The sequence below is a fragment of the Rhinichthys klamathensis genome, unplaced genomic scaffold (assembly GCF_029890125.1).
Source record: "Rhinichthys klamathensis goyatoka isolate OS25496 unplaced genomic scaffold, OSU_Roscu_1.1 h1tg000133l_1, whole genome shotgun sequence".
NCBI lineage: Eukaryota > Metazoa > Chordata > Actinopteri > Cypriniformes > Leuciscidae > Rhinichthys > Rhinichthys klamathensis.
In genome coordinates, this window is record NW_026606668.1 from 2,241,008 (window position 1) to 2,252,559 (window position 11,552).

Consider the following 11,552-nt stretch of genomic DNA (forward strand, 5'->3'; position numbering starts at 1 on the left):
CTGTCAGTCTGAAGGTCTGGCCACACGAGACTAACAACAATCCAATCAATTCCAGACAAAGAAAATCAAGTCCCGCCCTTAAATTTATTTCTTATTCGAGAAGCTGTTTTCCTGGACATTCATCACAACCTCCGTTTCATGCTGTGATGGCCGATGACGGGGCCACACAAAAGGACGGTAACTGAGAACATACATGCATACATGCCTCCTTCTTTCTGGGTTGTTTACACGTTATTTTTTAGTGTTTCATGATTAAACATTTGTTGCAGATACCTTGGTTACAGATCATACCCATTTCATAATAATGACAGACACAGATTTGGTATGTTTTCACGTTTTTTCCCAATTTGTTTTATGCCATAAATTACTAGTTTGGGTGCACACTTTCTAGTTAGTATTGGTATATTGTTAACGTATATTTCTTTTGAGTTTAAGTTGCTTACGTGGGAAGAGCGGAGGTTTGGCGCTGTCTGGGACGCTGCACTCCGGTGGAGGTCCGTTCCAATAAAGGTTCGACTAGCGTCAGTTGCCGCCATTTTGTTCTGTTGGGCGAATCCATGCTGCTAATTAGCTGGGGTACAGGATTAATTCTATGTTTGTTTGTTTATTATAATTCTATGTATATTTCGTTAACTAATTCTTTGGGTATATTCCTTTGATTTATGACCTATTTTCTTCATATTTCTGAAATTAATTACTTTATTTTAATTGTGTTAAGTGATGTTTGTATTATTCCCTGTGTATGTGTAATGGACTAGTCCTTTGTGTATATAAGTTCCCCATGTGTGTAATTTGGGAGGTAATGTTTTTTGTTTAGTTTGGTTTGATTACTGTTAAGTTTGGTTCTGTTCAGTTGACCCTTTTTATGGGCATAGACAGACCTGACTTTATTTCATTCAGTTTTCAAGTCATTTAATTTGTAACTTTGTTTGGCATTTAATAAATCATTTTCTTTGTTTGGAAATCCGGAATTCTTTGCCCTTGACTGCTCGGTCCCTCACACATGCAGACTTTAAACTCCACCTAAGTCTACGCTCTACAAGCCAGCAAAACACAACAACTGGATTGTTCCCATTATATATAAACAAAGCTGTAAACTTATACACTGCAAGCAATGTGGGATGTATAAAAGAGCATAGTCATTGCAGATGTACTATGTTAAGGAAACAAACAGTTGTCCAGTACAGATTATATATATATAGGCGTAATTTGCGGGTGGGACGGGTGAGCACCAACACATATTAGATCTCATTAAACACAATGTACTTTTTTTACGATTGCTGGACATTGGTATGTTATTGTACATAGGTATATCTGATTTATGATTTAGCATTGTATTAGCAAGTGAAAAACTTGTGATCTTTATTGGAAGCGCTGTTTCAGGTATTGTGTGTTTGTGTGTGTACTCATCTATGTGTGCGAGAGAGCACCTGAGCTCTACAGGGGGTTACAGAGGCAGCCGTGCATACAAACACTAACACTTAAGCACAGCAGGACGTGACAGAACGGAAACACACATCACCAACTACCTGTAATTTACCAGCCTCTCAGCTTTTTATCGCTAACAATGGTCAGAACAGAAAGACAGAGGACAGCCACAGATTGAATGCCCCATGTAACCCTTTTCAAGCTGGAAAAGGGCCTGTAAGCACAGGAAAAAAATGCAAAAATGTTATCAAAAAAACAGACAAATCAGCAGTGATATGATGGCATTTCAGCACATGGATGTGATTATGATTCCCACTATGATGTTCCTCATGCTGCTAATCAGTAAATGTGTGCATGCTAAGGATAACCGCATGTAAAATACGACGATATTACAAGTAATAAAGCAAGATCTGCATTTTTCCCACACCACTACAGAAGTAAAACTTAATATTGTTAACTTAATATTTTTGAAAGATTAAATGCGTAAGATCTATCTAGGAAAGCAAATTAATGTTTCACAAAGAACAATCAGTCTGTCCACTCCATCCATATTTTCTAGAAGTGGATAAATTCAGCTGAACTGAGATGACTTGAGTTTTCTCTTAAACGCTTAAAGCTACAATATGTACTTTTTTTCGCCGCTAGGGGTCGCTAGCCTCTTACAATAACAAAGGTGTAGGTTGATGACGCAGTGAATAAGAGGAATCATGGAACTTGTCGCCATGCCGATGGATCTAAAAATGTTTATGTTTGAGTGAATACATTCATGTTTTTTAACATGACTGTGGTATGAAGCAGGGCACGATTGCTAATAAGAGACAGATATCAGCGCCACACGTGAGTCCCGCGGATATAAAGGAATGAGGACATTTAGTTTGAACGAACTACACGCAAGTGCTGAATTACTACTCATATGGGTCAGTTTATTTGAAAAATTTAACTTGTGATGTAACGCAGCGCTGTTTCACTTGGTCTAACGTTACACTATCATACTAAACTGCATTTGAGTGTGTTGACAGTTATAATGTTATTCTATGTGTTTTTGGCTATATGAGACTAGCAGTAAGCTAGATCAAAATTAGAATAACATACTGATCATATTTTAACATTTCATCATGTTGAGATACATTTCATACATTTGCTCACCTGTCTAATAAAGTACATGCATGAGCGGCGTCCCTGTCAAGTCGTGACTCATGAAGCTCTATCAAGTCGAAGTTTGCCGCGAAGCTCTCGGCATCTCGAAAACGCCACGGCAATATTGATCCTCATTTTATTTCTCCTTTTGTCCCAAAGTCTGCTTGCCATGGTCCATAATGTTAGAACGAAACAACAACAGCGTAAGCGTGCCGCTCGACGTAACGCAGTTGTCCACGTCTGTCGCCACAATGGCAGTACAAGTGGAAACCAGGGATAACACGGATAATACGTCATTGACAGGCGACAAGTTACAAGGGTCGGACACTAAAATTGTGAATTTCTCTGAATTTACAAATTCTTGGAAACATTTAGGATAATATAAGCACAAAATTGAAAGAAATATATAACACTGTGCAAGTGGTTTTTGGATATTTGCAGAGGGGTCAGACTCATGGGGACACAAACTGAAAGAATGTTTCTTACAGTAGAGTGCACTCTTACTTTAACTCTCCCTTGAAACGCGTTATACGCCTGTAAAAGCTTAACGAGTCAAGATGGGACAGTTACCTTGTTCAGCTTTATGGCCTAATGGATACACATTAGCTGTGATTCCTAGAATCCATGTTATTGAATGTGGATTTTAATAACAACTAACAGATTGATACAGTGGCCCTACAAAATATTTTGAAAATACTAAGGTTTAGACGATTCAGCTCACTTATAAATGCATAGCACTGCTTTAGATCAAAGGTTTTTTAAACGTTTTAATTGCAATAAGAACCCCCTTCATGAAGGGACCCCCGCTGTACATTTATTAAAAAATGTGTGATGTTATAAAGACAACAAATTGTTTCCTACATAAAATAATTGGTTTTATTCTGTAATTGTCCTAAAGCAAAAGGAGATATATATATATATATATAACAGAAAAGGAATATATTTAGAAAGTTATGTGATTTTTTTTTTTTGAATAACGGATGAAGTTTATTTACTTAATAATTAAGGCAATGGATTTCCTCACTGTTTTTAAGTTAAGTCAACTTAACACTTTTTTACAGTGTATCAAAGCAAAACATTACCTTTCTCATTAAGTGTGGTCCAACAACTTTTCAGGACCAGTGCAAACACGTATAGTAACCAAGCAAGAACACCTAGCGTACTTCTTTCCATGTAGAGGGTAAAAACCTCTTTCAAATCTCAAATCCGGTGGTCTTTTTGAAGCCAGTCCCACACATTTCTCCACTGGACAGGGTTAAAAGTCGCAATTAATCGGAAGTAGGCTACTGTTGGGGTCTTGATTCCCTCAAACTCAGTTGTGACCTACCACTGTAAATCCATTTCAATCCACTGAGAACTATAAACACTACATCTGTGAATGAATTCCTTTTAGACTTTGGAAAGTCTTCAGAAAGGATATCATTGGGATCATCTACACTAATTCCTTGTCTACACTATTAGAGACGGCAAACTCTTCCCACAATTCACTTACAGTACAGTAAAGGCCTCATCACTCCCCATCCGCACATCAAAATTATACAATAATAAACAACCACAGCAAAATAAACAGCAACAGTGAAGTGAAGTGAATAAATCAATGTTGTGTGTGCATAAACCCAAGCCACAAAATAGCAAAGAGCATAAAACGGAAATGAAAACAGGAGTCAGCCAATACAAACAGAGAATAATTTGTAACAAACAAATTATATCAGGCTTAGTTATTGGTGAGAACACCAGAGGGAAAACACTGCCAACACCTCAAGCAGAAAAAAAGCTTACAGCTGCTAGTGCATTTATCCAATCTACAAAAAAAAAATATATATATATATATATATACATTAGCTATATATATATATATATATATATATATATATATAAATCTAAATCTAAGCTTTACATGTTAATGTGTGTGTGGTCCTAAACCCTGTTATGGGAACATTTTTTTGGTCCCCATGAGGAAAACCGCTTAAATCCAAGTGATGTTTTTTGAAAATGTAAAAATGCTGAATATATATATATATATATATATATATATATATATATATATATATATAAGGTCCATTAGGGCATTTCTGAAAGTGAAAGAATTTTTTTTTTATGAAATAAAAACTTTTATTCAATAAGGAATTGATCGAGTGGAAGTAAAGGCATTTAACAACATTTCAAATAAATGCTGTTCTTTTCAACTTTCTAATTATCAAAGTATCCTCAAAAAAAATGCGGTTTCCGCAAAAATATTAACTATAATAACAAATGTTCCTTTAGAAGCAAATCAGCATATTAAAATGATTTCTGAAGGGTTGTGTGAGTAATGGCTGCTAAAAAATCTGCTTTGCCATAACAGGAATAAATAATATTTTAAAATACATTAATATGAATACAATAATATTTTACAATATTACTGTTCTTACTGTATTTTTTATCAAATAAACAGTCTTGGTGAGCATGAGACTTCTTTCAAAAACTTTTTAAAAAATCGTACTGACCCCAAATTCCATGCCGCATATGTAGTATATGACAAGAAATGACCAACAAAAAATGTTTATAATTTCTTTGCTTTCATTGGATTAAGAACACTGAAACTGTTGTAAAAAAAAAAAAATTATAATAAAAAAAGTTTCAAAGTCCCCATCCAACTACCACACTCCATGTCTTCACTGCACACAACTCTATTCACCCAACAGAAGTAAAAGTGTGCTTGTGAACAGCAGCACCAATTGTGCAAATAGCCTACTACAAAAATACTCTAAAGCTGAGTTGTGTGCTAAAGCCTGTGGTATACAGTAAGAGCTCTCCGTGACTACACACACCACACACATCCTCCTCTGACCTAAAAACAAGGCTCCGATTGCCCGCTTACAATGATTTGAGAGAGAGACATCCCAGATTATGGGTGAGCACTGCAATCACACAGGCAGCGGCACAGCACTCCTCCCCCATCACACACTGTCACTCGTTCATCTGGCACTAGAGAACAGCCATATGTCCAGCAGTTGTGGTGGCTGCTTCGATCATTCTGAATTTCAAACAGGGACTTTATGGTAATTGTTCGACTTGTTTGTGTGTTTTCTGTGCATTGCTTCAGATGTGAAGAGAGCACAGCAGGTGCAGAGTGGCCAGGGGGGGTCCAGTATTGTCCATGTTTTATCCTGCTCTGCTAGGTTTGCCTCCGGGCTGCTGGACAAAATCCAGGTGTGACTCCATCATAAAAGTAGCACCTTTAAGTGAGCCAGTCCTCACTTAATTAAAACAGGTGAGGGAAGAGCCATTTTTAAACTGTGCTGTGAGATTATTCAGCAAAAAAAAAAAAAAAAAGTGTCCTTTTAAAAGGAATAAAAACTGACATAAGCTCTATTTGACAAATTACATTATTTTTCAAGGATACTAAGTGTTCTAGACAAGTACTCATCAGCTTAAGATTTTCACCTAAATCTAAGCTTTACATGTTAATGTGTGTGTGGTCCTAAACCCTGTTATGGGAACATTTTTTTGGTCCCCATGAGGAAAACCGCTTAAATCCAAGTGATGTTTTTTGAAAATGTAAAAATGCTGAAAGTTTTCTGTGATGAGTAGGTTAAGGTGTAGGGTTAGGGTTAGAGGATAGAATATACAATTTGTATAGTATAAAAAAATCCTTACAGTCCCCATAAAACATGGAAACACAACAATTAATGTCAATTTATTTAATTGCAAATTGAAAAGTCAGAGTGGGCATGTAAGGTGCATTTACACTGCGTGTAAAATTATTCATATTTTATAAAGCACTTAAATTTTTTTTTTTTTTTTATTAATTAGCCATATTAATTGTTGATAAAAAAATGATGAATTTTGGATTACAGACATTTTACAGCATCCATCATATCATGATCCCACTAAACTGTTCTTATCTTTCCCTTAAGAAAGGCTGTAATCTCTCAAACACTCTTTTTCTCTGCTCTTTGCTCTGTTCTCTGCTTCTCTGACAACTATCTGGTCTTCCACTCTCTGTCTCAGGGGCTTCCTTCCAATCATACAATAGCTGTCACTCACACTCTTTCTTCCCTGTAAGCCCACCTGACAAAAGAAAAATCAAATAGGCTTACATATTGGTTTTAAATACCAAGTAATTCTATCAGTCTGCAATTGATTTATTGATCACTTATACTTATACTAACTCTTATGCTATACAGGCTACGCCAGTTAAATAATTAGGCTACTGGATATTAGTAACATAGCGTCTTTGGGTGTAGTATTTGATGTGGCTTTTACGATGACTTGGCAACACATTATGGACTATATTGCGTAAGCACGTGTAGGCTTTGATTTGTTTGATTCTTGTGGATTAGAAATGAAATAGGGGATTATAATTGTTACCAAATGAATGAAAGCATGAATCACAAGTTGTGCTGGTGAAGTACAGACGCACATGCTGCAGTGCAATCTCTGTGATAGCGTCGGTCAGCGCAAAGGCGCACGGGAACTGACAGTGTGGAGCGCGTGAACTCGACACTGAAACAGCCTCCACCGGCACGCGAGCAACATAGGCTACTTGTGAGCGCGGATATCCGTCGAGCTCTTTCCATACTTCTCTAACGTCACAAATATCCGCGCTCCACACACATTTAATGAGCGCCATAGAGAGAAAAAAAATCAATTTCCACATTGTGGGTCAAAGCTTAATTAACTTGAGTCCGATGTTATTCTAACGAGTATGAGTCACGTTTTCCAGCACTTATCTGCTGATATTAGGCTACGATGTTGGACAGGTTTCCTGTCCGTGTGTTATTTTCCCACTCTATGATTGACATGCCAAGAAATACAATCCCATGACACTTCACACTGATGTGGTTAGATGAATGCCAAAATAAACTGCCATATATCCGGCTCAGCATGTCAATCAAATCCAACGAACGAGTTAAGTTTCCCTAACAGAGCCAAAAAGCCTCTCTAGGTTCAGTTCAGCGTTTAACACTCGGATAGGCTACGTGCCAGCCAGACAATCTCAAAAGATAAAACAGCAAAAGAGAGGGAAGACCCGAAGTACAACTGCTGACAGGTACACAGATAGGGTCCTAAAATAATTCATTTAACCCGTTCAGAAAAAAAAACGGTTAAATATTTGTAACAGTTATTCTAGTCCGTCCATTATAGGCTAATGGAAATAGGTTCTGAACAGTATAGTAGCAACTAACAGATAATTATATGGATTTGTACATTATTTAGAAAAAAATACATTAACAATCATTGTAGCGTGTGTGGTTTTTTTATTTATTTTTTATCACTGAATTAAAAAACAAACAAATATTAAACAGTCTAAAAGCTGCTAGCCTATTCAATTAGCCTACTTGTTCTGAATGGTAAAAGGTCATCAAAAACAAAATAAAAATCTAAGTGCAACGATTATGTAGACAAGTATAGCCTACTTAATGAAGGGAGAATGATGGCCCTCGGATCGCCTTCTGGGCTTCAAACCTGCAACCTTTCACTGACCAGCTAGTTTTTTTATTTATCATGCCACCTCCAACTTTGGCATCTTACTAAAGAAAACTACTTTAGAAGTTTCGACTAAGCATGAAGAAGAATTGAAAAAATTGCCCGTTTCTGTTACAGGCAAATTGTTTTGAAAATAAAATAGGCCTATATAATAACTTTATATAAGACATGGTCTGAAAGGCACTCAGATTTGATGAAGACTGAACATAATGTGTAGTAGGATTATTACTGAAATCCCATCTAGCTGTTTTGCAATAGCACACAGTAGGCTTTTGTTTACATTGAGACCACTGTCCATTATAATCGACATCTCAATCTATGATGATATGATTATGACTAGCCTTACTAATGCCACCTCCAGGCTTATTTAAATATCGTATTATTGATGTAAATGTAATGGCAGAATTCCTCCAAAAACATTACGTCCGAATGGACACTGAATGTGTTGAAGCATCTCTAGAGTTACTGCCTTTGATGTACTCTACCATGCATTACAGGGTCCATATTAAATTTAAAGTCATAACATTGTTAACGAAGTGTGTTTACAAGTTGCTCAATAATCAGATATTAAGCACATGTCGCACATTTGTATGCCTTTGTATTTATAATCACATTGTAACATTAACACTGGTATGTCTATGTAGCCTAGTGCGAAATCAACCAAAACAACGTTTTATTGGCTAAACATTGTTGTGAGCACTGGTATTCCTTTTCGACATGATGGCACGTTTGGAAACAGACGTGCGTAAAAACACGCACACATTTGTAGTTTGAAGTGGCCTACAATTTAGTTGCTTTTGAAAGAAAATAAGTATATCAGCGAGCGTTAAGGGCAAACACGAAATGTAGGCTACATATCTCGGAATAAAACCGGTGAGTTGATTTGATGGAAAGAAACGTGCGCGCTCATCTTTCTGAATCCTGCCTGTCAGTATCTAGGCTATATCCTCTTGTCTCCTTCGAAACAGCACCTTTAAGCAGTTCATGTGAAATAAATGTGACAAGCGTGTCAAACGTGAATGTACCTGTGCTGGCGCGCGCAACTCACCTGCGTTCCTTAGTTTCTTGTTTCTGTAGACTGAGAAAATCACCAGCAGGTTTCCTAAAATATCCACCACTATAGTGAATATGAGGAAACACCCGAGAGTAGTAGTGACCCAGGGAGGCCGGTGAAATGCTTGCTCGCTAGGGTCCAGTGCAGAGCTGTTCAGAAAACTCCCATTTATAAACATTGTATATCTTCATGAAACTTTTCTTAATCAACAAAATAAACCGTGCAGTTCAGGCACGTCTCTCCGGTGGGATCTCATCTCTTCGTGGGATATGGATAAGTTGTGCGCCCCGGACAACTTTCCTCGGTTCTCTCGTCGGGGCTTCCGTGTGTCGGGGTCTGCACTTTTATGGCTATGTGTGCACCCATCACAATGTTGGTACATGACATCCACGGGCAACTTCAAAGCTCCAGTGAACATGTGATTAACTGCAGAGTTGTGTGTGTTGCCACCCTGTGGTTGTCAACGGTTGCTTCATTCACCCATTTCATCTTGGGCTGTATAATGAACCCTCTTTCATCCCCTCATTCATTATTACTTATCCGCATTAAAAGAAGCTTTATTCCATTTTTCTTTCAAAAAAATGTTGGGTATTCGTGATGGAGACCAGGCAGCTTAATACTATAACAATAATAATATGCACACCTGTTTTACATATAATATATACAACAATAAAATAATAATTATACAATATTTAGTTTCGGTCCTCTAATAATTTGATTGCCCAAGCAGCGTAATTATACAAAAATGTGTTCTTCTAATCCTCTCATTTGATTGGCTGAGCGTTCCAGAGCGAACGAGTCAGTGCATTGCTTGGCCACATATAAAGCAGTGGTTTGTTTTCATTGCTACTTTGCTAGTGTGTGTGTGTGTGTGTGTGTGTGTGTGTGTGTGTGTGTGTGTATTAACCTTACATTTTATTAAAGTAAACCTTAAGTTGTCATAAGTAAAACATGTACAGTAGGTCTACTAATAGCCTATCCCAGCAAATGTAGCCTACTAATTCATTTTTTACTAAGGAATCTTTCAAAAGTTATAATAGATTTTGCCATACAGAATATGGAAGTTCCGTATAATCCAATCTTGCTTCTATATAGGAACACTACATAGTGTACATCTTTCACTTTGTACTTTTGAAATAACCATTTAGATATATCCCATTTTTAAGTTGTGATGTATTGAATACTGTTTCCGGGTCCAAGCCTCTACTCTGTTTAAATATATATATCAACAGCCATTTATGAGCATTATTATAAGCTTAAGCTAAGCTTTTAAAAACTCACATCACATTACATTACAATCACCCTTCAAGTTTTAAATCATTCAAATTATGTAAATGATAACGTTCAATGAATAGGAAGGCCTATTTTCAGACGTATACTGTAACCTAGTACCTTATCAGACACTGATTTGTCAGGAAATTTTTACTGGGGTACAGCAAAACATTACTGGGGCTCATGCCCCAGAAGAAAAGTGTCTAGAGGCAGAGGATTCTATAATGACACTCATACAGTCTCATTCCCTTTTGTGACTGCATGCAACCTAAAAACTTAAAACGTCTCAAGGAGTGCATGCTGTCTCCTCGCCTTTAGTTCAAAAACGTGAGCATGTGATGTCCCATCAGCACTCTACCCCCAGCAGAACTCAAATGTATCCACTGTTCAAGCAACCTGTCTGCCTCCAGCCATTACGATGCAATTTTAAAGCAGCGCAGTGCTCCTAATGGCTCCAGGCGTGAAAGTCTCTCTTCCAACAGTCAGGCGGTCTAAAGGGAAACTTAACTGTGAAAGATTTTTACATTTACAATGAATAGACTCATGCTAAACTATTTGCAATCCTGTAATGTGGAGCATGAGACGTTCCTGACAAGGGAAAGTGAAGGCGAGGGGAAAGAGTGATGAAATGTTGTTGGGCAATGTAATGTAGAGATAAATACATGGAAATGGCATTATTGTTTCAAACATTACTGTCCCATTGTACTTTGAGATTGTATGTTTAAAAATGGGAAAAATGAAAGTCATACAAGTTTGGAATGACATGAGGGTGAGTCAATTATGACAATTTTCATTTTTTTTTTTTTTTTTTATGGGGGGGGGGGTTACTGTATCTCCAAATGTACACTTTTAATCTGCAACAATTTTTATGAAATCCTAAAAAGTTAACATTAAATCAAAATTGACGATTCTCTTTTTGTAATGGAATATTGCAGTGAGAAAGGGTTGATGCATACCTGTCAAGTTTTGGATTTGAAAATAAGGGAAATTTTCCGGCGCCCACTGCGAGCAGTCCCACCACCCCAACCAAGCTCCAGTATCCCTTACATTTTAAGACAGGTGTTATAGCCTAAATGAAAACACACACACACACACACACACACGTGTGTGTGTGTGTGTGTGTGTTTTCATTTAGGCTATAACACCTGTCTTAATAGGCCTATGTATGGTAACGTTATAGGGTATTAAG

General features: G+C 37.1%; 1 protein-coding gene across 1 annotated transcript in view; it reads right to left on the bottom strand.

Moving 5' to 3' along the window:
* The window catches only part of mtnr1aa (melatonin receptor 1A a), a 72,274-nt gene extending 62,797 nt beyond the window's left edge, over window positions 1–9,477 (bottom strand). Inside the window, exon 1 of the mRNA XM_056256815.1 lies at window positions 9,086–9,477. Coding sequence (XP_056112790.1) covers window positions 9,086–9,269 — 184 coding nt within the window. The 5' untranslated portion in view covers window positions 9,270–9,477. The remainder of the gene's footprint in view (window positions 1–9,085) is intronic.
* Window positions 9,478–11,552: the final 2,075 nt, after the last annotated feature.